The sequence below is a fragment of the Pongo pygmaeus genome, chromosome 16 (assembly GCF_028885625.2).
Source record: "Pongo pygmaeus isolate AG05252 chromosome 16, NHGRI_mPonPyg2-v2.0_pri, whole genome shotgun sequence".
NCBI lineage: Eukaryota > Metazoa > Chordata > Mammalia > Primates > Hominidae > Pongo > Pongo pygmaeus.
The window spans coordinates 48,281,184-48,308,302 of record NC_072389.2 but is presented as its reverse complement, the minus strand read 5'-3'; the positions used below and the strand labels follow the sequence as shown (position 1 = coordinate 48,308,302).

General features: G+C 37.7%; 1 protein-coding gene across 1 annotated transcript in view; it reads left to right on the top strand.

Annotated features, from left to right (window-relative positions):
• The window catches only part of UBR1 (ubiquitin protein ligase E3 component n-recognin 1), a 228,767-nt gene that overhangs the window by 96,152 nt on the left and 105,496 nt on the right, over positions 1–27,119 (top strand). The window contains exons 7-15 of the mRNA XM_054452124.1: positions 1,069–1,147; positions 6,782–6,892; positions 10,943–11,073; positions 13,846–13,984; positions 21,876–21,938; positions 22,165–22,288; positions 22,791–22,898; positions 23,583–23,671; positions 25,561–25,659. Coding sequence (XP_054308099.1) covers positions 1,069–1,147; positions 6,782–6,892; positions 10,943–11,073; positions 13,846–13,984; positions 21,876–21,938; positions 22,165–22,288; positions 22,791–22,898; positions 23,583–23,671; positions 25,561–25,659 — 943 coding nt within the window. The remainder of the gene's footprint in view (positions 1–1,068; positions 1,148–6,781; positions 6,893–10,942; positions 11,074–13,845; positions 13,985–21,875; positions 21,939–22,164; positions 22,289–22,790; positions 22,899–23,582; positions 23,672–25,560; positions 25,660–27,119) is intronic.

Sequence of the window (27,119 nt, the reverse complement as noted above, 5' to 3'; positions counted from 1 at the left end):
GGTGTGAGCCACCAAGCCTGGCCAGCCTTTTAAAATCTTTTTAAAATTCCCCAGTTTTATCTCTTCAATTCTTCTAAATAAGATATTTAAAAAATTAATCCTGGCCGGGCGCAGAGGCTCACGCCTGTAATCCCAGCACTTTGGGAGGCTGAGGTGGGCAGATCACTTGAGGTCAGGAGTTCGAGACCAGCCTGGCAAACATGGTGAAACACCGTCTCTGCTAAAAATACAAATAATTAGCTGGGTGTGGTGGCGCATGCCTGTAATCCCAGCTACTTGGGAGGCTGAGGTTCGAGAATCACTTGAACCTGGGAGGCTGAGGTTGCAGTGAGCTGTGATTGTGCCACTGCCTTCCACTGCATTCCATCCTGGGTGACAGAGTGAGATTGTCTCAAAAGAAAAACAAATAATAATCCTGCACTTTGCACTAATTTATATTGTTCTTAATGTCTCCTCCAAAATGTTAAATAAAACAATACATTTTAAGAAGTTGTTATTAAGGGAGAGATGAAGAGGGATTGAATTTCTTTCATTTGTTCAATGAATATTAAGTACCCACTATATGCCAGGCACCATTGCAGGTGTTTGGGACACTTCAATGTACGATGAATAAAAATCCCTGCCCTTATGTTGCTTGCATTCTAATGAACTTTGTCTTTATCCAAGCCTCATTTAACAATGAGCAATCAGCTTTTGTAAAATATATTTGTTTATGTAATAGGATGTGATGATGGTAGTTAATGGAAAAAGTGGATTATTTTTTACAAAACTATTTTTGAATTGTAATCTAACAGTTCGAAACCAGGTCAAGGCCCAAAGTTATGAGAATGATTTCAGAAAGAAAACCAAACATCCAGACCTACACAGTTAAGTGTGGCTAAAATGAAACTAAAGTTATGTTAGCAATATTATCTTTGTTCAAAACATTTTAACAATTCAGTTTTTGAAGCATTTTCATATTCAGTTTGTGTACCATACAGGAAACTTGTTCACATTATATTATAGTCATACCTTGAGCATCAGTGGGAGTCATCTAAATCTTGGAATCTGGTTTCTAATCTTTTTCAGGGACTGTGCAATTGATCCAACATGTGTACTCTGTATGGACTGCTTCCAGAATAGTGTTCATAAAAATCATCGTTACAAGGTATGAAAATATAACCATAAAACCTCTGAATAAGTAGGAATCTGATGGCCATCTAGTCCAAATTCTTGAGTAGTATTCACATTCCTGCTATAACAGCTCTGATATGTGAACATAGCCATTTTAAAGAAAAGATTGGAAGAGATAAGGGATGTGTGTTGCTTTACAGAAAAGAAAAAAAGAGTAATTTTAGGGAGACTCAAGATCAGATATTATGTGATGAAAGGACCAAGATAAACCTTCAGTTGCAGAATAGTCCATAACAACTTTTGAGAACAAGAAAACAAACAAAATTTTGAGCTCTTTGCTCTACAGTGTGTAATATGACCCTTCTTTGTGATCTCTAGCCTTTCAGTAGTTTACTGCTAAAAAAAAACTTACAGTAAACCTCTGTGTATTCTTTCTCAAAAATACATACATAGAAATGAATATACACTTACTGGTAAAGATTGTTTTTAATAGAAATGTTTTTTTCATGTTGTTAGATGAGAAAAATGAGCTATAAAAAGAGTGTATTTCTGCAACTGTCTCTTTTAATCAGGAAAAATGTAGTTTTCAAAGGAAGTTTGTGGAGTTATAAAAATAAAATTTTGTTATACTTTTAATTGTAAAAAGCAAAATATATAAAATTATACATTGCGCTTTTTAAAGAACATGTGTATATAATATTTAACCATATTTTATTTTTATAATTTACCTATTATTGGGGTATTTATTTGGGTTTCAGTTTTTTTAAAATGATAAACAGTGTTACAGTAAATACCTTTATGTGTGAATAACTTTTCTATATGTAGGATTATTTCCTTAGGATAGGTTATCAGAAGTGGAATTACTGGATTAAAAAATATGGATCTTTAAGAGAATAAAAAGGCAAGAGATAGATTGAGCAAAAAATCTTTGCCAAACATATGTCTTAAAAAAAGGCCAGTGCTAAAATTATACAAAGAACTCTTAAAATTCCAGAGTAAGAAAACCATCCCTTTAAAAAATGGACAAAATATCTGAATAGATACTTCATCAAGAATATATACAAATGGTCAGTAAACACACTAAAATATGCTCAGCATCATTTGTCATTAGGGAATTGCAAATTAAAACAATGAGATGTTACTATACACCTGTTAGAACAGTGAAAATCCAAAGCACTGACAGCACCAAATGCTGGTGAGGATGTGGAACAACAGGAACTCTTCTTTTTTTTTTTTTGAGATGGGGTGTCGCTGTTATTTCCCAGGCTGGAGTGCAATGGTGCGATCTCGGCTCACCGCAACCTCCGCCTCCTGGGTTCAAGTGATTCTCCTGCTTCAGCCTCCTGAGTAGCTAGGTTTACAGGCACGCGCCACCACGCCTGGCTAATTTTTGTATTTTTAATACACATGGGGGTTTCACTATGTTGGTCAGGCTGGTCTTGAACTCCTGACCTTGTGATTCACCCACGTTGGCCTCCCGAAGTGCTGGGATTACAGGCATGAGCCACCGTGCCTGGCCAGGAACTCTTATAACTGGTGGAAATGCAATATGGTATAACTACTTCGGAAGATAATTCAACAGTTTTTTACAGAAGTAAACATACTTTTATCATATGATCCAACAACAGCACTCCTTGGTATTTACACAAATGAATTGAAAACTTATGTCCATACAAAAAAACTGCACACGAAATTTTTTTTTTTTTTTGAGATGGAGTCTAGCTCTGTTGCCCATGCTGGAGTGCAGTGGCACAATCTTGGCTCACTGTAACCTCCGCCTCCTGGGTTCATGCATTTCTCCTGCCTCAGCCTCCCAGGTAGCTGGGATTACAGACGTGTACCACCATGCCCAGCTAATGTTTGTATTTTTAGTAGAGACGGGGTTTCACCATGTTAGGCTGGTCTCAAACTCCTGACCTCAAGTGATCCACCCACCTCGGCCTCCCAAATTGCTGGGATTACAGGTGTGAGCCACTGCACCCAGCCAGTGAATGTTTTATAGCAGCTTTCTTCATATTTCCCAAAACTTGGAAGCAACCAAGATGTCCTTCAATAGGTGAATGGAAAAACTGTGCTACATACATACAATGGAATATTGCTTAGTGCTATAAAGAAAGGAGCTATCAAGTCATGAAAACACATGGTGGGACCTTAAGTACATACTGATAAATGAAAGCAACAATTCTGAAAAGGCTACATACTGTATGATTCCAACTGTATGACATTTGAAAAAGACAAAACTGTGGAGGCAATAAAAAAATCAGTGGTTGCTAGTGGCTGGGGGATGATGGTGGAAGGGAATGATAAACCACAGCCTGTGAGTCAAATCTGGCCCACTATTTTTGTATGGCCTCAAACAGCTGAGAATGTTTTTATATTTTTAGATGGTTAGTTTAAAAAAATGTTTCATGATACATTAAAATTATATGAAATTAAAATTTCAGTGCCTGTAAATAAAGTTTTATTGCAGCAAAGCCATGCTTGTTCACTTTTGTATTATCTGTGGCTGCTTCTGCAATACAGCAGTAGCATTGAGTAATTTGACAGAGGCTATGTGGCCTGCAAAACCTAAAATATTTATTGTTTGGTTCTTTATACAGAAAGTTTGCTGATTCTTGCTCAAATAGACACCTCAAGAAGGGCACATGTGTAGTGTTCCCTGAGTCCTGACGTGTTCAAAATCAGACCTTTATAGCTTGGCTGGAAATAATATCCTTAGTTTGCATTTTCTTTACTTAAAAATACTACTCTGCTATTGTTTCATATGTTGTTACTGAGAAGTCTAATGCCAGTCTGATTTTCTTGTCATTATGATATCTCATCTTTTGCCTGAATACCCTCAGGACTTTTATTTATTTATTTATTTATTTATTTATTTATTTATTTTTGAGACGGAGTCTTGCTTTGTTACCCAGGCTGGAGTGCAGTGGCGCGATCTCGGCTCACTGCAAGCTCCGCCTTCTGGGTTCACGCCATTCTCCTGCCTCAGCCTCCTGAGTAGCTGGGACTACAGGCGCCCACCACCATGCCCGGCTAATTTTTTTTGTATTTTTAGTAGAGTTGGGGTTTCACCGTGTTAGCCAGGATGGTCTTGATCTCCTGACCTCGTGATCCGCCTGCCTCGGCCTCCCAAAGTGCTGGAATTACAGGCGTGGGCCTCTGCGCCTGGCCACCCTCAGGACTTTTATCTTTAAAGTCAAATAGTTTTACTGGGATATATTTTGGAGTTGATTAGTCACTCAAGAATTCATGGGCCCTTTTAGTGTACAGATTCAGGTGTTCTTTTATTTCTAGAAAGTTTTCTTAGTTTATAGTCTTACTTTTAATTTGTTTTTACATTTTAATTTAATTCGATTATTTTTTTAACCGAGATGAGGTTTCACTGTGTTGCCCAGGTTGGTCTCAAACTTCTGGGCTAAAACAGCCCTCCTGCCTCGGCCTCCCAAGGTGTAGGATTACAGGCATGAGCCACTGTGCCTGGTCTGTGGTTTTAAATGTTAGCTGTGTTCCATTGTTTTGATTTTCTTCTTCAGTGACTCCAGTTATAGTGGCTTTCTTATGCCTGTCCACCATTTCAATGACTTTCTCTCTTATCCTACTTTTTACTTCATCTCATTTTTATTCTCTTGTATTCCTGCTTTGCTTCAATGTTATTCATTAACTTTTCATTTGAGTCTATATTTTGGACACTTTGTAATGTAAAATTCATTTCTGGCATGATTTTCTCATCTTCTTGTATTTTTTTTTCCTGAGTTCAATTAAGTCTCATTTATTCCTGCTTTTTTGTCCATTTCTGTTTTTAGTTTTTGTATTACTTACTACAGGTGCATGCCACCACACCTGGCTAATTTTTAAATTTTCTGTAGAAATGGGATCTTGCTGTATTATTGCTCAGGCTGATCTCAAATTCTTGGCCTTTAGTGATCCTCCCGCTTCAACCTCCCAAAGCGTTGGGATTACAGGCATGAGCCACTGTGCCTGGCCAGTTTTTCTATTTCTGATAAAAGGTGTTTTAATCTGATTCAAGTCATAATCACCAAATTCTTCTTTGACTCTATGTAATTGAGTTTGGAGCATTGTGTTATAGTTTTCTTTAGCTTTGTGATTGGGTTTTGGCTCTTATTTGCATTTTTGCAGCTCCCCCTTTTAATTTTTACATGTTTATGTGAATATGGGCTGCTTTTTCTGTTCGTTCTCATTTCATGCTCAAGGGTTACAAGTGCTCCCTTCTGTCAGTTCTTCCATTCTCTGTGTAATTTCTTTTTTTGTTGATGATATTAGTGGTGGTGATGTGAAGGGAGGGTTTGGCATGTCTTGTTTCTCTCTCCTTTCTATAGAATTTTCCCTTATATCCCTTTTTCCTTCATTGCCACATCTTTAGGGGTTTCCACTCTGTAAAAATGTATCTGATTTTCTTCCAAAAGTACTGCTTCTCTGAGGTTGCCACCTCTGGTTCTGCTCACTTTCCTTGTGAATCAAGTCCCAACTCATGTTCAGGTTTCATCCCTTAGCATTGGGCTTTCTCTTTTGGGGGTGATTTTTTTCTGTGTTGCAGTGTTTCTTCTAAGTCCTCTGCACCTCTGCACTTCTTCATGGAGTCTTTTAAGCTCCCTTCTCTTGCCATCTGCACCCACAGGCTTGAAGGGATAGGCAATGGGAATTCTTTTGGAGTACGTCATATGAACATTGTGGTATTTTTTTTGTTGTTCTCCTAGTAAATGCTGAAAGTATGGATAATGTGTGGTTTTAGTGTTCTCCTTATTCTTTTTATGTTTTGGAGGAAGTTTTGGGGAAGATTCAAAAGCAGGTTGTTGCCATCATCCTCTACCTGAGGTAGTATATTTTGGATAATTTTTTTTCAGCAACACTGAAAGGATAAAGTTTATAAATAAGTTTTAGTTGCTATGGGACATTAGTGTAAATTAAAATACTTTATACATTTCTTAAGTACTATGTAATCATCATAATGAATTTTTTAAGTTTGTTTAATTAAAAAAATCTTATCAGGCTGGGCATGGTGGCTTATGCCTGTAATCCCAGCACTTTGGCAGGCTGAGGCGGGTGGATCACTTGAGGTCGGGAGTTTGAGACCAGCCTGACCAACATAGAGAAACCCCGTCTCTACTAAAAATACAAAATTAGCCAGGCGTGGTGGTGCATGCCTGTAGTCCCAGCTACTTGGGAGGCTAAGGCAGGAGAATCGCTTGAACCCGGGAGGCGGAGGTTGCGGTGAGCCAAGATCGCACCATTGCACTCCAGCCTGGACAACAAGAGCGAAACTCCATCTCAAAAAAAAAAAACAAAACTTATCACTCAAAAATTCTAGGTGTTGTATAGATTATTTTCGCACACTTCGCAATCTGTTCTTCTCCATTAGTCAAAATTTAAACAACTGTTATTTAAAAATTAGTTATGTTTCAAAAGCTTATCAATTTTGGCAGTTCATTTTTGTTATGATGAAGTATTCAGAATTTGGAAGTTTTTGGTTTGTTGGTTTGTTTTTTAGGTAACTAATCAAAAAATGGTTTTTGTTACATCCAGTTAATATTACATTGAACTCAATTAAGCTTGGAGTATTGGTGAGCATTTATTATTTGAGTCATCTTTATCATTCTTCATGCTTAGTAAAATGTTTGAAATCAAGACAAACTCATTTTTCCTTTATCAGATGCATACTTCTACTGGAGGAGGGTTCTGTGACTGTGGAGACACAGAGGCATGGAAAACTGGCCCTTTCTGTGTAAATCATGAACCTGGAAGAGCAGGTACTATAAAAGAGGTAAGAATGCTATTTTGTTAAAAATTGTTAACTATTTTAAGTTTGCTGAGATTAGATAAGAATAAATGTTATGTGTATAGATTCCAGTTAGAACCCTGAGATTTTTATTCTCATATTTAAGTGTAAGGAGGTTTTTTTTTCCAGCTCCAAAGAAGTTAAGGATTTGATAATGTCTCTAAAGAGAGAATGAATTTACAATGAAAAGATGAATTCAGAATATGTTTTGTTAAGCAATCAACTTGATACATAAGAGTACACAGGTCGGGCGCTATGGCTCACGCCTGTAATCCCAGCACTTTGGGAGGCTGAGACGGGCAGATCACCTGAGGTCAGGAGTTTGAGACCAGCCTGGCCAACATGATGAAACCCTGTCTCTACTAAAAATACAAAAATTAGCCAGGTGTGGTGGCACACACCTGTAATCCCAGCTACTCAGGGGGACTGAGACATGAGAATCACTTGAACCTGGGAGGTGGAGGTTGCAGTGAGCCAAGATCATGCCACTGCACTCCATCCTGGGCGACAGAGTGAGACTCTGTCTCAAAAAGGAAAATAGTACACAACATATAAGCCTCAATGAACAAAAGGAAGTAATTATTAATAGATAAGAGTAGCATATAGTGAATTAGAAGAGTAGAGCTGATATATAGATTCAGTAATTGCTTTTCTTAAATAAAATGTCAATTAGATTAAATGGATACATCCCCGTCAAGGAAATAAAGAAGTCTGAGCAAGCCCAGATATAGACAATTAGAAATGAGAATAGGGAAATAACCATAGAATCACAGATACAGAAGGAATCACGAGGATTATAAAGTACTCTTTTAATGATTTTGTGCAATTACACTTGAAAATGGATTATCTTATCAGATAGTATAGAGGGCAATATTTTTATTAGAAAGCAGAGAGAAAACTTGGTCAGTTACATTGAAGAAATTCAGAAAATTGTCACAAGAAAGTACTTGCCCCAGAATGCCGTGTTCAGAAGTTTTACAGATGAATTATTTCACAACTTCAAGGAATAAATAGTTTTTGTGCTCTTTAAACTGTTGTGGATATCCCTAAAGCAGCAAACACCTGTAGGACACATATGTTGATCTTTTAAGTACCATTCCGCTCTTACAGCAATAACACTTGTTGTCAGAAATACCTGGTTCCTGGTCTGGGTCAGGGAAAGTATAAGGCAAGCTCATGCAAAAGAACGCAGGGCCCAGCTTGAAATGGTTCACATTGACCTTACTTGGATAATTGAAGCATCAAAAGAAAAAACAATAAATAACCAATATAATTGATTGAATCACATTGAATATATAAAAATCCGTGAGTTCCTAATGAAACCTAAATGAGAGCTAGATGAAGTAAAACCTGTTTCTCACAATGACAAGTAGCTGTACTATCAATTTCTTACTATTAAAATTGGTAAAGGGAATGAAGTAAGCACTTATCCTGCCTTTTCAATAAGAATTGTATTTCATGGTAACCAAGTATCGCTAGTTCATTAGGAAAAGCTTTTCTTTCTAGAGAAATGCCAGCTAATAGACAAGGAATGATAGAACTAGAAAAATCAACATTTTGTCAACCATAAGGAAACGTTTGATTCAGACAAGGATGCTAAAATTCTTAAGACTTAGGTTGATGAGGAACAGTATTTACATTTACATACTTCTAAATTATTGATTATTTGCTAGTCATAAGGGAAAAAAACTGAAACTTTACAATGGAGTTATACTGTTATCACCTAAAATCAGTCATTAATATTAACGTTATCATTAACAATGAAGTGATACGGCATAATAAGCTTTTTTTTTGTTTTTTTGTTTTGAGACAGAGTCGCCCAGGCTGGAGTGCAGTGGTGTGATCTCGGCTCATTGTAACCTCCACCTCCTGGGTTCAAGCAGTTCTCATGTCTCAGCTTCCAGAGTAGCTGGGATTATAGGTGTACGCCACCATATCCGGCTAATTTTATATTTTTAGTAGAGATGGGGTTTCATCATGTTGGCCAGGCTGATTCGAACTCCTGGATTCAAGTGATTCACCTGCCTCGGCCTCCCAAAGTGCTGGGATTATAGGTGTGAGCCACCACGCCCAGCCAGCATAATAAGCTTTTCATATGATACACAATGAAGTACATAGTTTTAACATTTGAAAACCAATCAATGTAATACACCGTATAAATATAATAAAAACCACATTATCATCTCAGTAGATGTAGCAAAAACATTTGACAAAATCTAGTACCCTTTCATGATAAAAATATTTCAACAAACTTAGAAGGGAACTTCCTCAACCTGATAAAGGACATCTATGGGAAACTCACAGTTAATATCATAGTTAATGCTGAAACAGTGGATGTTTTCCCCCTGAAGTCAGAAACAAGACAAGGATGTCTGCTTTTGCTATATCTGTTCAATATTGTATTGGAGGTTCTACCAAGGAATTTAGGGAAGAAAAGTAGTAAAAGGCATCCACGTTGGAAAGGGAGAAGTAAAACTAGCTCTCTTTGCAGAGGACATGATTTTATAGACACCAGTCTGTCTTACCAATTACAACCATAAAATATACACATCTTCGGCCATAAAATACACACAACTGGTGGCTCACGCCTGTAATCCCAGCACTTTGGGAGACTCAGGCAGGAGGCTTATTTGAGACCAGGAGTTAGAGACCAACCTGGGCAGCAGTGATTTTTGTATATGAAAAATCCTAAAGAATCCATAAAGAGTCATTTTTTATTCTATTTATATGGTGTATTACATTGATTGATTTTTAGATGTTAAAACTATGTACTTCATTTTATATCGTATGAGAAGCTTATTATGGTGGCTGAGTGCAGTGGCTCATGCCTGTAATCCCAGCACTTTGGGAGGCTGAAGTGGGTGGATCACTTGAGGCCAGGAGACCCCATCTCTACAAAAATTTAAAAATTAGCTAGGTGTGGTAGCACATGCCTGTAGTCCTAGTTACTCAGGAAGCTGAGGTGGGAGGGGAATACAAGTAATTTTTGTAACATTATCTTGTATCCTGCAATCTTGCTGATCTTTTTACATTATTTTTTACATCTTGGCCAATACTTGTTGTTTTCTGCATTTTTTGTTATGGCCACCTAGGTAGTTGTGAAGTGGTATCTCATTGTGATATGGGTTTGCATTACCTAGTGGCTTATGATATGGAGCATTCAAATGGATTTTATAACTCATTGGCTTGAACAAGCTTTTTATTAATGTTTTGTAATGAAAAGAACATTGCTTTTTTGTGGGAGTCAAAAGACCCAGATTTTAGTCATGTTTCTGCTATTTGTAAGCTCTGTGATCTTAGATGGGTTCCTTATCTTTTTTTTTTTTATGGTTAAGCACATGACATTAATTTATCATCTTAACTGTTTTTAACAATATAGTTCAGTAGTGTAGATATAGAGTTCAGTAGTAGTAAGTATATTCACACTGTTGTGTAACAGATCTTAAGAACTTTTTCATTTTGTGGCACTGAAACTCTATACCCACTAAACAACCTTCTGCCTACCGCCAGCCTTTGGCAACCACTTTTCTATCTTCTGCTTCTATGATTATGACTACTTTAGATACTTCATATGAGCAGAATCGTATAGTATTTGTCCCTCTGTGACTGGCTGGGTTCCGTTTCTTTTCAATGTCATTAATACCTGTTCTGCCTTAGAGAGAGCCATGAGGATCTGGGGAAACAAGTTGTGAGAAAAGTCTTTGTAAGCTATAAGGGATAAACAGTTGTTATGTGATATCATCATAATTAGCTACTCAGAAAGGCAGGTAGGAACATTCATAAGAGAGTATATCACTAATGGGGAGACTCCATGGTTCTGCCTCCTTTCTGTCATCAGTAACACCAACTTGGCCACAAGGGGTTAAGCTTAACTGATCTAAATATATAGCAACCCTCTTGAGCTCAACTTGAATTCATTCCTGGACGATGTTGTAATGAATTCAGCAAAGTGATTATTTTAACTTAACATTACCTTCCTTATCCATTTATTTGTATACAATCTTGACTAGTATGTTTTTCTCGGCTTTTTTATAGAATTCACGCTGTCCGTTGAATGAAGAGGTAATTGCCCAAGCCAGGAAAATATTTCCTTCAGTGATAAAATACGTCGTAGAAATGACTATATGGGAAGAGGAAAAAGAACTGCCTCCTGAACTCCAGATAAGGTGGGGAAAACTGTCAAATGGAACAAGTTTTAGTGATGGTTATTTGTATTGCAAAATGTGTGTTTGATAATTGTTTTTGTTATTTACTGCCTAATTATCATTATGAAAAATTCTTAGTGACTTATCTCTTGGGAATATTTCAAAATGTCTGTTTGTATGAGATACTTTGCTAGGCACCATCCAGCATCTAAGCCAAAAGAGTAGTCTATCAGGAGCTTTGAATTTTAGGAAAAAAAAAAAGTCAACATTTTTGGGGTCTTGTTCTAAATGATTTATAAGGACCTAGCAGCCTCTCATCCCACTAGGTAAGTAAATTGCCCAGTTTGATCCTGGCCTGGACTAATGTCCAGTTTCCTCAGGAGGTTCGTTAACAAAGATAGGGACTTTGGAACAGTATATCTCCATTTAGCCCAGGTTTTTAGCTCTTGTCCTGATCAAGAAAAGTTGGATGGGAATGAGGAAATGGCCCTTTCTCGTGTGCCTTGGTGGTATCTGGGATTATTGAAATTATAGGGATGTAGCTTTTTTTTTTTTTTTTTTTTAGCTAGAACTCAGCAATTTCTGGTAGCCATAAGTCTTTCAGTGACAGTAATATTTGCTCTTAATTTACAAATGCAAAGAGGAATTCTGGACCTCATATGAAGATAACTTTGAGTTGTGTGAGAATTTTTCTACCTGTGTAATATTAGGATTTTCACAAAATTGCAGCCCAAATCTAAATAGTCATTCTCTGAGTTTACTGGCTATTTTCATTTGTTTTGTTTTAAAGGGAGAAAGAAGTTAAGAATTCTAATCAATAGAGACATTAAATGTACTATTTTGACTCTTATTAGGCTAAGAATCACTTGGGGAAATAAATGTCATGACAAACTGCATCCACAAATATGTTAATTTCCAACAGGTGTTAATGTCAGTTAAACCTTTTAAGTCACTTTATGTTGGTTAACATAATATGAGCCATCTGCCCGTAAAAAAATGAGGATTGCTTGAGTGTCATTTTGTATGTGGGTAGCACGGGTCTTTGGGTTCACACATCTGAGTTCTAGGCCCTCTCACTGCCTGTTGGCATTGTGACCATGACATATTGGCCTTTTAACCCCTTTAGGTCTCTGTTTTCTAAAACATAAGAGGGCTGAGAAAATATGCCCCTCAGAGTTTTGAGGATCAATTGAGTGTATTGTAAAAGTATATTATATATTGTTTAAAACTGGGAACATAGGCCGGGCACGGTGGCTCATGCCTGTAATCCCAGCACTTCGGGAGGCCGAGGCGGGTGGATCACGTGGTCAGGAGATCGAGACCATCCTGGCTAGCATGGTGAAACCCTGTCTCTACTAAAAATACAAAAATTAGCTGGGCATGGTGGCGGGCGCCTGTGGTCCCAGCTGCTTGGGAAGCTGAGGCACGAGAATGGCGTGAACCCAGGAGGCGGAGCTTGCAGTGAGCCGAGATTGCGCCACTGCACTCCAGCCTGGGCGACAGAGCAAGACCGTCTCAAAAAAAAAATACTGAACATATATGTAGCCCGTGGCAGCTGTTTTTACATATCTTGTGAGATCCTCATAACACTCTTGAATGTAGATATTATGTTCTTTTTGGAGATGAAAAAGCACTGTCATCTCAGCAAGATTAAAAGATTAGGTGACCTGTCTAAGGTCCTGTTGCCAAAATGGCAGTGCTGGCGCTTAAGTCTGTACTGTATACTTTTTAAAACTAACTTAAATGTACATTAATACCAGTATCACTTAAAATAGAAAGTAAAAACAAAAATAAATTCAATAAAAACCAAATGTTAATAAAATCTGTTTATTTATCATTGCTTGCTTCAAGGTTCTGAGCCTGAGGCCTGTCTCCTTTTGTCAGAATAGGAGATAAGCAAGAGTTAAGGATAGTATTAAAAACATACAGTCAGGCCGAGACAGGCGGATCACCTGAGGTCAGGAGTTCGAGACCAGCTTGGCCAACATGGTGAAACCCTGTCTCTACTAAAAATACAAAAATTAGCCAGGTGTGGTCGTGGGCACCTGTAATCCCAGCTACTCAGGAGGCTGAGACAGGAGAATCACTTAAACCCGGGAGACGGAGGTTGCAGTGAGCTAAGATTGCACCACTGTACTCCAGCCTGGGTGACAGAGTGAGATTCCATCTAAAACAAAACAAAACAAAAAAAACCCCAAAAACATACGGTCACTGAATTGAGACTTTTGAAAGTAATATGAAAAATTGGGGGAAAAACATGGAAAAGGAAACATTTTTGTCAGAGTTTTAAAAAGTGATGGCACTATACCACTTAAAATCAAATTCTGGGCTGGGCGTGGTGACTCATGCTTATAATCCTGGCACTTTGGGAGGTCGAAACAGGCGGATTGCTTGAGCTCAGGAGTTTGCAACCAGCCTGGAGAAAATGGCAAAGCATTTTTCTCCAGAAAAATGCTTTGTATTTTTTCTCTACAAAAAATACAAAAATTAGCTGGCTGTGGTGACACGTGCCTGCAGTCTCAGATACTTAGGAGGCTGAGGTGGGAGGATTACTTGAGCCTGGAAGGGAGTGGTTGCAGTGAGTCGAGGTTGTGTCACTGCACTCCAGCCTGGGTGACAGTAAGACCCTGTTTCAAAAAAAAAAAATCAAATTCTATATTTTATGGTGTTACTTTCCCACAGGTTGGAAATTACACAGATGTTATATATTAATTTTGTCTTTTTTTTTTTTTTTTTTTACTTTTCCTTTATTTGTTGTAGTATCCAAATATATATGTTTTTTTTTTCTAACAGAGAGAAAAATGAAAGATACTATTGTGTCCTTTTCAATGATGAACACCATTCATATGACCACGTCATATACAGCCTACAAAGAGCTCTTGACTGTGAGCTCGCAGAGGCCCAGTTGCATACCACTGCCATAGACAAAGAGGTTTGTGGTCTCCTTTTGAATTACGTTTCTGTTTTCTATCAGCTTCCTGGCAGCCAGGTGTTGACTGAGCCCTTGCTCAGTATTGTGCTAGGTCTGACCATCCTCTCCATTTATTCCTTACATCCTAGGTAAATTGGTTAGAACTTCAGTTTTGTGTGTGTACCATAATTTTAAATAACTATTTATAACTTTCATCTTTTATTTTAAATAATTAGAAAGTTACTGAATTTATTTGGCAAAGCGTAGGTAAGAATGTCATCTCAACTTTAGTCTGGTCCTATAATTATTTATTGAATATTTATTGAATTATTTATTGAATGAATGAATAGGTGTATGAATTATGAAAAGCTGATAATTTCTGAGGTCTTAACATGATTTATTTAAATTATTTTTAGAGTAATATTAATTCTATGGCTCAGTTTATTTAACATCCATCCAGAGCAAAATGGGTTCTTCAAGTAATATAAGTATATAAAAGGAATATTAACCTCATCCCTGCCCTTGGGTGCAGTATAATCTAGAGTAAGAAATAGCATGACATTAGTCATTTAATTTTTTCATTTTTAATGTACTTTTTAAAAACACATGGTTTAATATAGAATTAGAATAGGTGGTTAACTTTCTCTGTGTTTCGTATGTATAGCTTATGTGATCGCAAATTATTAATGAAAGAGCAAATGAAGTCAAAAAAACAAAAGGGTACGAACAGCTAATAATAGCTAACATTTACGAAGTATTTACATATGTCAAACATGGTATACTTTATATGTAATATCTCATTTAAGCCCTATAGCCATAAGTCAACTCTTTGAGATTGATACTCATATTATTATCTCTGTTTCATAAACCTGTGTTTATACCTGGAAAACTAAGAGGATCAATATCTTGGTAACCCATTCTGAGTACATAAGAATTCTGGTTAGAATGGCATTCCTCAAAGATTAATGTTCACATGAATAGATCTTATTAAAAATGCAGATTCTAGGGGCCAGGTGCTGTGGCTCATGCCTGTACTTCTAGCACTTTGGGAGGCGGAGGTAGGAGGATCGCTTGAGGCCAGGAGTTTGAGACCAGCCTGGCCAACATAGAGAGACTCTGTCTCTACAAAAAAACTAAAACAAAACAAAATGCAAATTCTGATTTGCTATGAGGTATGCAGTTCAGTTCTTCATTTCTAACAAGTTCCCATTCACAATTGCTACAGAGAGAAAAAATACCTAGAAATACAGCTAACAAGGGAAGTGAAGGACCTCTTCAAGGGGAACTACAAACCACTGCTCAACAGGACACGAACAAATGGGAAAAAACATTCCATCTTCATGGATGGGAAGAATCACCATTGTGAAAACGACCATACTGCCCAAAGTAATTTATAGGTTCAATGTTATTCCCATTAAACTACCATTAATGTTCTTCACAGAATTAGAAAAAACTATTTAAAAATTCAAATGGAACCAAAAAAGAGCCTAAATAGCCAATATAATCCTAAGCAAAAAGAACAAAGTTGGAGACATCATGCTACCCTACTTTATACTACTAGTCTGTAGTAACCAAAACAGCATGGTACTGGTACAAAAGCAGACACATAGACCAATGGAACATAATAGAGAACTCAGAAATAAGACCACACACCTAGAACCATCTGATTATTGACAAACATGGTAAAAACAAGCAATGGGGAAAGGATTCCCTATTCAATAAATGGTGCTAGGATAACTGGCTAGCCATATGCAGAAAGTTGAAACTGGACCCCTTCCCTATACCTTATACAAAAATTAACTCAAGATAGATTAAAGACTTAAATGTAAAACCCCAAACTATAAAACCCTAGAAAAAAATCTAGGCGGTACCATTCAGGACATAGGCATGGGCAAAGATTTCGTGACAAAAACACCAAAAGCAATTGCAACAAAAGCAAAAATTAGCAAATGGGATCTAATTAAACTAAACAGCTTCTGCATAGCAAAAGAAACTATCATCAGAGTGAACAACCTACAGAATAAGAACATTTTTGCAATTTGTCCATCTGATGAAGGTTTAGTACCCAGTCTACAAGGAACTTAAACAAATTTACAAGAAAAAAACCCAACAACCTCACCAAAAAGTAGGCAAAAGACATGAACAGACACTTCTCAAAAGAAGACATACATGCAGCCAGCAAACATGAAAAAGAGCTCAACATCATTGATCATTAGAGAAATGCAGCCATAAAAAGGAACAAGATTATGTCCTTTGCAGGGATGTGGATGGAGCTGGAAGCCGTTATCCTTAGCAAACGAATGCAGGAAAAGAAAAACAAACACTGCATAGTGTCATTTATAAGTGGAGCTGAATGATCAGAACACATGACCACTTGGTGGGGAACAACACACACTGGGGCCTGTCGGGGGTATGGGGGGAGAGAGAGTATCAGGAAGAATCACTAATGGATCCTGGGCTTAAATACCTAGGTGTTGGGTTGATCTCTGCAGCAGACCACCATGGCACACGTTGATCTATGTAACAAACCTGCACATCCTGCACTTGTACCCTGGAAATTAAAAGTTGGAGAAAAAGAGGAAAGGAAGAGAATAGGAAAGGAGAACCAATCAGAGGAAGAAAGAGAAAAGTGGGCAAAGAAAGAAAAGGCAAAAAGAATAGAGATAGGAAAAGAAGACAGAAAATAATAGAAGAAAAAGAAAGTGAAATGGGGTATTTAGCAAACATTTTTTAGTCCTTCAGAATGGTACCACATTTGATCAGATGTCAATACCTATATTACTATTGCTACATTGTAGTTATAGGTCATAGAAGGAACTTTAAAGGTTAATCAGGCTTATGATTTTCAACTACAGTACTAGTTGTACAAAGTAAAATCTACTTGGGATGTTAGATTTTCACAACAATTATTAAATATATATTTATACCGTGTCTCATTCAGAAAACGTTAGGTGGCTGTAATCACAAAGACCTTAAAAGACAATCTTTAAATATCCTTCTTAGGAGAAAAATGGAGCCTTTTGTTTTTGTCCTAGTAGGACCCTGTTTGATGATAAAGATGTAAGATAGGGCCGGGTGTGGTGGCTCATGCCTGTAATTCCAGCACTTTCGGAGGCTGAGGCGGGCGGATCACCTGAGGTCGGGAGACTAGTCTGGCCAACCTGGTGAAACCCCATCTCTACTAAAAATACAAAATTAGCCGGGCATAGTGGCACATGCCTGTAATCCCAGCTACTCAGGAGGCTGAGGCAGGAGAATTGTGTGAACCTGGGAGGTGGAGGTTGCAGTGAACTGAGATTGCACCACTGCACTCCACCCTGGGCAACAGAGCGAGATTCTGTCTCCAAAAAAAAAAGATGTAAGATAGGAAACAGTGAAAAACAAGTGAAATTGGCCATCCTTGTATTGAGAGCACAATATCCCTGGTCCTCTAACTTGTGCTTTTAGCACTTAGAAAGTTTGTTTCTCTGACTGCTTTGCTTGTTGGACAACTCTCATTCTTAGAAAAATTTTTTTCCTGTTTTCAGCCAAAATCTGCCTCCATGTGTTTTCAGACTAATTTCTTATAGAACAAACCAGAAAAGCTCTTCTTTTGCTTTCAGATGGCAACCCATCAAATAGTTTAAAAAAACTGTAATTTCTTATGTTTGCTTTCCTCTGTTTTCTTCAACTGTCCTATGATAATAACCTCATACCCATCAAGCTCTATTTCCTTCTCTCCACCTCTTCCCCCTGGTAAATAATAGTTTTTTAAGAAAAAAAGATTTTCTTAAAATGTGGTACTCTAAATGAGTTCCCTAAACATTTATTAAAGCACTTTGAGGAAATACCAAGATGAATCAGATTGAATCTACCTTCAAAGGATTATTCTCTGCTGTTCTTATGAGAGAAACAGGCCTTCAAAGGCCGGGCATGGTGGCCCATGCCTGTAATCCCACCACTTTGGGAGGCTGAGGTGGGCGGATCTCCTGAGGTTGGGAGTTTGAGACCAGCCTGACCAACATGGAGAAACCCCGTCTCTACTAGAAATACAAAATTAGCCGGGCGTGGTGGTGCATGCCTGTAAACCCAGCTACTTGGGAGGCTGAGGCAGGAGAATCACTTGAACCCAGGAGGTAGAGGTTGCAGTGAGCCGAGATCACACCACTGCATCCATTGCATCCAGCCTGGGCAACAATGAATGAAACTCCATCTCAAAAAATAATAATTAAAAAAAAAAAAAAAAAGAAACAGGCGTTCTGAAAAAATTTAAAGGTGTAATGGTGCGCTTTTTAAGTTCATATTTTTAAAAAATTAATTTTATTTTAAGAGACAGGGTCTCAGTATGTTGCCCACACTTGTCTTGGGCTCAGGTGATTCACCCACCTTGGCCTCCCAAAGTGCTGGGATTACAGGTATGAGCCACTGCACTTGGCTCCTGGGTCACATTTTTGCCATCTTATGTACAAGGTTAATATTGCAGATTATAAGAGAAAATCTTGGTAGATATCAAGATATATTATTGTGGTAGGATTACTGTGAGCTATCATGATTGTAGGACTCTGAAAAGACACATACCAGTAGGATAAACCGGTGTCCCAGGAGAAGAATCGGCTTGGGAAAGCGTGGGGCTGTGCTTTGTCGGTTTTCATGTGGAATGGAAAGATCTGTGTCTCCCAGTGTTTGCCCTATCTCTTCCTAGCCTTTATTCCTGTTACTGCTCTCCTCTGTAGTCAAAGTGGAGAAGGCCTGTAGCTACAGCTAATCTGTTTACTGATAGGTTGTCTTGTTTTGGGGTCCTAAGGCTCCATAAGGTGATGGTGATTGCAAGAAAAGCTTTTTAATAAATGATTATTCAAAAGGTAAAATAGGACATGAGATAATGTTGTACACCCAATTGAGGTGAAAAATGTACTCCTAGGCTAGAAGAAACTGTGTTGCAGTTAGTCTGTTTTACAAACCCTTAAAGATATACACTTGTAGTTCTGTGTTTTCAGCTACAGTATGAGGATAAAGGTAACCTATTAGAAATCACTTGGAAAGAATTTTTTTTTTCAGAGTAGACATGCCAGCCCAAGCCTAGGAAATCAGAATTGGGAGTATGGGGAAGAGAAGAGGAAAGAAATGCCCACGTATTTTGAAAACACTGCTTCCCTTCAGTTGATCTACTCCCACCCCCGTATTTTTTGGTCATTAAGAAAGGTTGTTTTTGTTGGATTCCTGTAGTCCCAGTTACTTAGGAGGCTGAGCCTGGGAGTTCAAGGCTGTAGTGAGCTTTGATCACACCACTGCCTTCCAGCCTGAACAACAGAGTGAGACCCCATCTCCATTTAGTCAATCAATAACATTTTTAATGGTGGTAAAATCTACATAACATAAAATTTACCATTTTAATCTTTTTCTAGGTGTACCGTATACTAGTGTTAACTATCTTGTCGTGCAACAGATCTCTAGAACTTTTCCATCTTGCAAAACTGAAACTATATCCATTGAACAATTCCCCCTTTTCCCCTCCCTCTATCCCCTGGCAACCACCAATTCTACTTTCTAAGAGCTTGACTATTTTAAATATCTCATACAAGTGAGATCATGCAGTATTTGTCTGTTTGTGACTGGTTTATTTCACTTAATATATACGTCCTCAAAGTTTATCCATATTTTATCAAGTATATGACATGTATATGGTATATGTGGTGTGTGTGTATATATATGTGTATATATGTACACATATATACATATATGTACAGTATTGTACTGTATACAGTATATATACACACACACCATATTTTGTTTGCCTGTTCATCTTGTCAGTGGACGCTTGGGTTGCTTCCACCTTCTGCTATTGTGGATAATGCTCTTATGAACATGGATACACAAAAGTCTGTTCAAGTCCTTGCTTTCAATTCTTTTGGGTACATGCCCACAAGTGGAATTGCTGGATCATATGGGAATTCTATTTCTAATTTCTTGAGGAATCACCATTTTGTTTTCTATAGCAGCTGCACCATTTTATGTATTCTCCAGCAATGCACAAGGGTTTCTCCACGTCCTTGTCATTACTTGTTATTATTATTATTTTTTTACAGCCAACTCATTTTTTTTCCCTAGGTTATTGGGGTGCAGGTGGTATTTGGTTACATAGCAAGTTCTTTAGTGGTGATTTGTGAGATTTTGATGCACCCATCACCGCAGCAGTATACACTGCATCCTATTTGTAGTCTTTTATCCCTCTTCCCCCACCTACCCTTCCCTCAAAGTACCCAAAGTCCATTGTATCATTCTTATGCCTTTGCGTCCTCATAGCTTAGCTCCCACATATCAGTGAGAACATATGATGTTTGTTTTTCCATTCCTGAGTTACCTCACTTAGAATAATAGTCTCCAAACTCACCCAGGTTGCTGCAAATACCGTTAATTCATTCCTTTTTATGGCTGAGTAGTATTCCAGCCTGTGTGTGTATATATACAGTGTGTGTGTGTATATATACATATGTGTGTATATGTATGTGTATGTGTATGTGTGTGTGTGTATATATATCTATCACAGTTTCTTTATCCACTCTGATGGGCATTTGAGTTGGTGCCATGATTTTGCAATTGCAAGTTGTAACTCCCATAAACATGTGTGTGCAAGTATCTTTTTCATATAATGACTTCTTTTCCTCTGGAAAGATAGCCAGTAGTGGGACTGGGTATTTGGGGTGTCTCCCAGGTCCTGCAGGAGCAGTCCCCTTGCTTCAGAAGGTCTGTAGGTCCTCTCTGGATTCCTGGTTTGTTCTTGCAGTCGTTCTGGAGCTAAAATTCATGATGTGAGCCTCTGTGCGCTGCTCTGTCCATCTGAGTCGGAGTTCGGAGCTCCAATCTAGTCCTGCCTCCCATCCACCATGATCAGCAGCTAACTCCCTTGATATTTTTTGATAGCAGCCAAAAAATATGGATGTGAGGTGGTTTTCCTCCCCCCGTTTGTTGAGATCCACTGCTTTAGGTTAATTGCCAGCATCACATACATACAAGCTGGTTGAGCTCAAGTTTATGTAACTATTAGTGTCCTATCTGTTCTTTTAACAATCTCTTATGGCCTGGCTTTTTGTGCATTTTTTTTTTTTCTGTAATGGCAACCTTACTGGTGTAATTAGTAGTCCAAATGTATTTGGATAGTTCTTATGCTTATGTACGAAGGAGATAAAGAGGGAATATTACAGGATGGTTAAAAGTACAGACTCTGGAGATGAAATGCTTGTCATGGATCTCTGAATCTGTCACTTGCTAACTTTCTGATTTGGGGACAAATTGACTTCTGTCTTATTTTTCTTTTTATCATCTGTAAAATAGGGTATACCTTCTTCATAGGGTCATTGTAAAGGTTAAATGAGGAAGACAGTGCTTCCTGACTTTTTTCACATGGCACATGTAGAAAATGATAAATTTTTACAGGTGGGTAAAAGAATGAGCTACAAGGAAATCCTACATAGACCTTGCATGACCGCCTCCAGGACTGGTGGAATCAGTAGTCCAGCTATAGTTCCCACTCGTTAATGGGCCACAAGTATATTATAGGATACATGTTGAAGAGCTGTGAATTCATTCATGAAAAATATTTTAAATACATAGCAGAAGTTTAGAAAGCCTAAGTCATTGTTTCATATAAATAGAGAGGACACTGCAGTAACTAAAGAACTGCCATTCTTGCCAGGCAAGAAACTCAGCATCTTAAATTATAGACTGTCTCTCCTAGAGGTATTAAAGTTTTCATACTTCATAAAGGTGTTAAACATTTGCATCTGTCTTTCACGTATTGTTCCGGTATCTTACAACTTTTAGTCAACACGTGATTAGAGCTCAGTTAAGAGCTCATTAAGTCTTTGGGCTACATATTGCTTATTGATTGTGGTTATCATTTCACTACCTAATTCTCACTTTTGTCTATAATTAGGGTCGTCGGGCTGTTAAAGCGGGAGCTTATGCTGCTTGCCAGGAAGCAAAGGAAGATATAAAGGTAACTTTCTGAATTATGGGGAAAAAGAGAAGTTAAAGACGAATGTACATTACAAGAGCCCAAGTAGAATAATTTGAGTGATGATGTCGTTGAAGTGGTTTGGGGCACCTAGATGCAGAGATCTGGAACTGGCAGGGTTATGTGATTTCTTCATTTGAAGTATAAATCCTTTAACTAAAAGCAGATTTTAAATGCTGTTTTTTTGGTTTGTTCCCTTCATTTGTAGAGTCATTCAGAAAATGTCTCTCAACATCCACTTCATGTAGAAGTATTACACTCAGAGATTATGGCTCATCAGAAATTTGCTTTGCGTCTTGGTTCCTGGATGAACAAAATTATGAGCTATTCAAGTAAGCATACCTCCTGTTTTTCTTGTTTCTGATAAAATACTATGTTTTTTATAGCCACAAATTTTAAAATGTCATTGAGTATGAAAGAAAGTTTTTCTTTTTTTTTGGTTTATACACTTTGATTAATTTTCAGGGTTGCATTTCAAATGTATAATATCTTAGGATATTATTTCAAGTGCATAGTATCAAATAATATCTTTTTATTGGCTGTTGAGTCTTTGATGTTGACAGAATTATTCTTTACCTCGAACGTGGGAGGATTAATGTTATTCTTTTCACGTGTTATAGGAAATTTACTTTTAGGAGAAATATCATAAGAATAAAAATTATGGCTGAATACGGGGGCTCATGACTGTAATCCCAGCACTGTGAGAGGCTGAGGCGGAAGGATCGCTTGAGCCCAGGAGTTCAAGACCAACCTGGGCAACAGAGTGAGACTCATCTCTATTTAAAAAGAAAAAGAAAACAAGTTGTGTAACTGTGTGACCTCTTTTGTTTGTAGGTGACTTTAGGCAGATCTTTTGCCAAGCATGCCTTAGAGAAGAACCTGACTCAGAGAATCCCTGTCTCATAAGCAGGTTAATGCTTTGGGATGCAAAGCTTTATAAAGGTAAGTAGACATTTGCTTATGCTGTTTGTCAGGAAGCAAAGGAAGATTATGACCTTAAAGTGGAGCTGTAATATCTTTTGTTTATTAAATTAGTTATTAAATCTGTAATCTTGATTGATAAGATATTACATGTGAATATAAAGTTTAACCAGTCAGTATGTATTCTTTGGTGTTAAAACCCAGGGATGTTGTCTTTTAATTATTGAGTCTTTTCATTTAGTGAGAGCCCGTCAAAAAGAGTATATATGTATGTATCTGTACATGTGTCTATATATTCAGGTAGTAGTGCCATTATTGAGTGGCAAAAAAGATGCTATTTTCATTGTAAAAATCTAAATGAAGAACAAAATGTAAAAGTCAAGTGAAAGGCTAAAAGCATGGAGAAGGAAAAGTACAGAGTAAGAGTACTTTTGAGTGAAATAGAAAAAGAATGAAAAGGTTGGGAGAGAATAAATTGAAGTGTAAGATGAAGTGATAGGAGGGGTGCAGAAAAAGAGGGAAAAGGCAATATATGTGTGTATTTTAAATTCCAGTTATTAAATATTAATACAATAAATACTATTTGAGGTCTGTTTGCATGTGAAATAATTTTATAATATTCTGCCACTCTAATAGCCAGAATGTTTTTGGTTTTTGCCTTGGTGATTCTCCTCATTCCCTCACCCTCCCCAAAATAATCTATAGGTGCCCGTAAGATCCTTCATGAATTGATCTTCAGCAGTTTTTTTATGGAGATGGAATACAAAAAACTCTTTGCTATGGAATTTGTGAAGGTAATTATTTATAAATTAGATATCAATAAATAGAAATAGGCAGTTTTTATAAATGAATTAATAGAAACAGGGATAATTAAGAATCCAAAATTAAATGTTATGATTTATTTCTTTGTCAAAAGTTTGTTCTTGGCCCTGCGGGTTGGCTCACGCCTGTAATCCCAGCACTTTGGGAGGCTGAGGTGGGTGGATCATTTGAAGTCGGGAGCTCGAGACCAGCCTGGCCAAGACGGTGAAACCCCGTCTCTACTACAAATACAAAAATTAGCCGGGCTTGGTGGCAGGTGTCTGTAGTCCCCAGCTACTCAGGAGGCTGAGGCAGGAAAATCGCTTGGACGTGGGAGGTGGAGGTTGCAGTGAGCCAAGATCACGCCACTGCACTCTAGTCTGGGCAACAGAGCGAGACTCCCATCTCAAAAAAAACAAGTTCGTTCTCATACGGTATATAAATATTTTCACAAATGTCATTTGCTAGTATAGAAACAGCATTCTTGAGAAGAGATAGGTGGAAAATGACCTACTGACCCAGAGCAAAGGGAGGTTATCACATTCACATATGCATTCAATCTTCCTAATCACTTATTTGCCTGTTAGTAAAATTACAATAAGAATAGAAGTGACTAATTGAAAAGGATAGCAGGAAAGAAGAACAGATGTGTATGCTAAAGTGGGGGGCAGGAATTAGGTGGCCAAGAGTTCTACTTAGTTGTTGGAAGCTAAAACGTAAGGCTAAAATTTATAGCTTTTTAATGTTTTATTAGTCTATCATCTATCTCTTACCTTACTGTATCTTTTTGTCTATCTACCAAATTAGATTGCAAGGTTATACAGATCAAGGACTCCTTTGAATCTTTTATTTTGCCTTATATAAAGGTATCCAATCATACTTGTTGATTTCCTCTGATTTTGAGTTGCAGTCAATTCTGTAAGACTTAAGATAGATATAGGACCCAAGATGGAATTGGAAGCAGAAAAAGAAATAAAGATTGTTGTAGGCAGATGACACTGTGGGATAAGATACCTGCATTCCCTGGATTTTATATGCAGACTTAAAAGTAACTAAGACATTTGTTGTTATGTCTTATCCTTCAGCAGTGATGGCAATTCAAGATGTTCTCTTCTAAAACTCTTTAGATATAGAATATTGGACCATATTTGTGATCTGAAATGAAACTTTGTTTTCTTATACAAAAGCTAATCTCCCTACTTAGATGATTTTTTTTGTACACCATGGTTACCCCTTAAACTTTGTAGGAATTCTAGAGGGTAAAGTATCTAACTTAAAGTAGGTTAAGTATCCAACTTTGTGCCTTACACATAATAGATGCCTATTATGTGACTGAGTATATTCCTATTTTTGTTGTCCCAGTATATCAGGGTTGTTTTGCAGCTGTTATGTACCAGTATGTGAAAGAAGTTATTTGCAGCCAGAGTCCATTCTGTTTAAAGCTGGATTCAATCTGATTGGTTGGTTTTTCTGGGTCATATCAGTTGTTAAATACTTTGAATATATTTCCTGCCCAATACCATTAGAGTGGAAGCTGCTGAAGATTGCCCCAGATTCTGTTTGGAGAAAGGATAGACTATACCATTGCAGTCCTCTGTTTGGTTTTTTTGTTTGTTTGTTTGTTTTTTAACCTGTGTGTATGTTTTAATAGTTTCCACTTCTATCTCTGCTAAATTGAGTAGGTGAATTTTTACTTGATTTGTTGTTTGTTATTCTCCTTCTAAGATATTTTTACTGATCATAATATCTTGCCTTAATAAATAGGAATTATATTACTTGACATGTTACAGATAGAAACAAACCTGCAGCAGTTATTAAAATTGGGATTTTTTAAAGGTCTTTAGTAGTGATTTATAACTGATTCTCTGCTTATATATTTCAGTATTATAAACAACTGCAGAAAGAATATATCAGTGATGATCATGACAGAAGTATCTCTATAACTGCACTTTCAGTTCAGATGTTTACTGTTCCTACTCTGGTATGTATTGATTATTCCTTTTCAGTCTTCTAAGTAAAACTTGTTTTGCTTTGTAAGAATTCCACTTAATGTTGAATCAAATTAGAACAATGTTAGAATCACTAAGTTGGGCTATGTGAATACTTTAGTGCTACCCAAGGACTAGTTAACTAGGCGCTGCCTTGGTTCAGATGTCCTCGTCAATGCAGATGACACCTAGAGCTGGTTTCTTACTTTCTAGAGTAACTTACGAATGCTGCCTTTTCAATACCAAAAATATTTTATTTTTAAGTTATTGTTTGTAGGCAGATAGAATAAGATAAAACTAAGAAGTGGGAGGGTGTGCCTGTCAAGCATTTGGGAGAGATGGTGCTACGCAGGCCTGGGAGGAGAGTGGAAGATTCTGCTTCCTTTGTATACCACTTCTTTTCTTTGTTTTTTTGTTTCTTGAGACAGAGTCTTGCTGGGTTGCCCTGGCTGGAGTGCAATGGGACGATCTCGGCTCACTGCAGCCTCCGCCTTCCGGGTTCAAGTGCTTCTCATGCCTCAGCCACCCAAGTAGCTGGGATTACGGGCATGCACCACCACGCCTGGTTAATTTTTGTATTTTTAGTAGAGACGGGGTTTTACCATGTTGGCCAGGCTGGTCTCAAACTCCTGATCTCAGGTGATCTGCCCACCTTAGCCTCCCAAAGTGCTGGGATTGCAAGTGTGAGCCACCGCGCCCAGCCCTACTTCTTTTCTTGTTTGGAATTAGATAGTTATCCAAACTTGGTTAATTGTTTCTACTTTACCTTTTCAAAAGGATGGAGAGGAGAATTTAGATTGGGGTAAGGAGGAGATTTCAGAATAGATCGTAGTGTGCTAGAAGTCATGAAGTATATCTTTGTTGTACTTGCTCATTGTGTGATTTTTTTTTTTGAGATGAAGTCTCGCTCTGTCACTCAGGCTGGAGTGTAGTAGCATGATCTCAGCTCACTGCAACCTCCGCCTCCTGGTTCAAGTGATTCTCCTGCCTCAGCCTCCTGAATAGCTGAGATTACAGGCATTGCCACCACACCTGGCTAATTTTTGTATTTTTTGTGGAGACAGGGTTTTGCCATGTTGACCAGGGTAGTCTCGAACTCCTGAGTTCAGGTGATCCACCTGCCTCAGCCTCCCAAAGTCCTGGGATTACAGGCATGAGCCACCACACCCGGCTTCATTGTGTGATTACTGATGATAAACATTTATCTAGATAACCAGTCTAATGGGCTTGGGGTATCCAGATAGGTGTTGTCTAGTTACGGAGGAGTAGGGAATTTTTTCTTTTAGAAAATAACTTCTTAGTAGTTCCTATTCAGTGAAACTAAGGACTATGTTTAACATTCAATAACAAACATTTATTAAAAATGACATACTGACTAACCAAATGAATGAATAAATTAAGTCCATACCACAATGAGTTAATGCTAAAGAAAATATTCTTGAAATATTCCGCA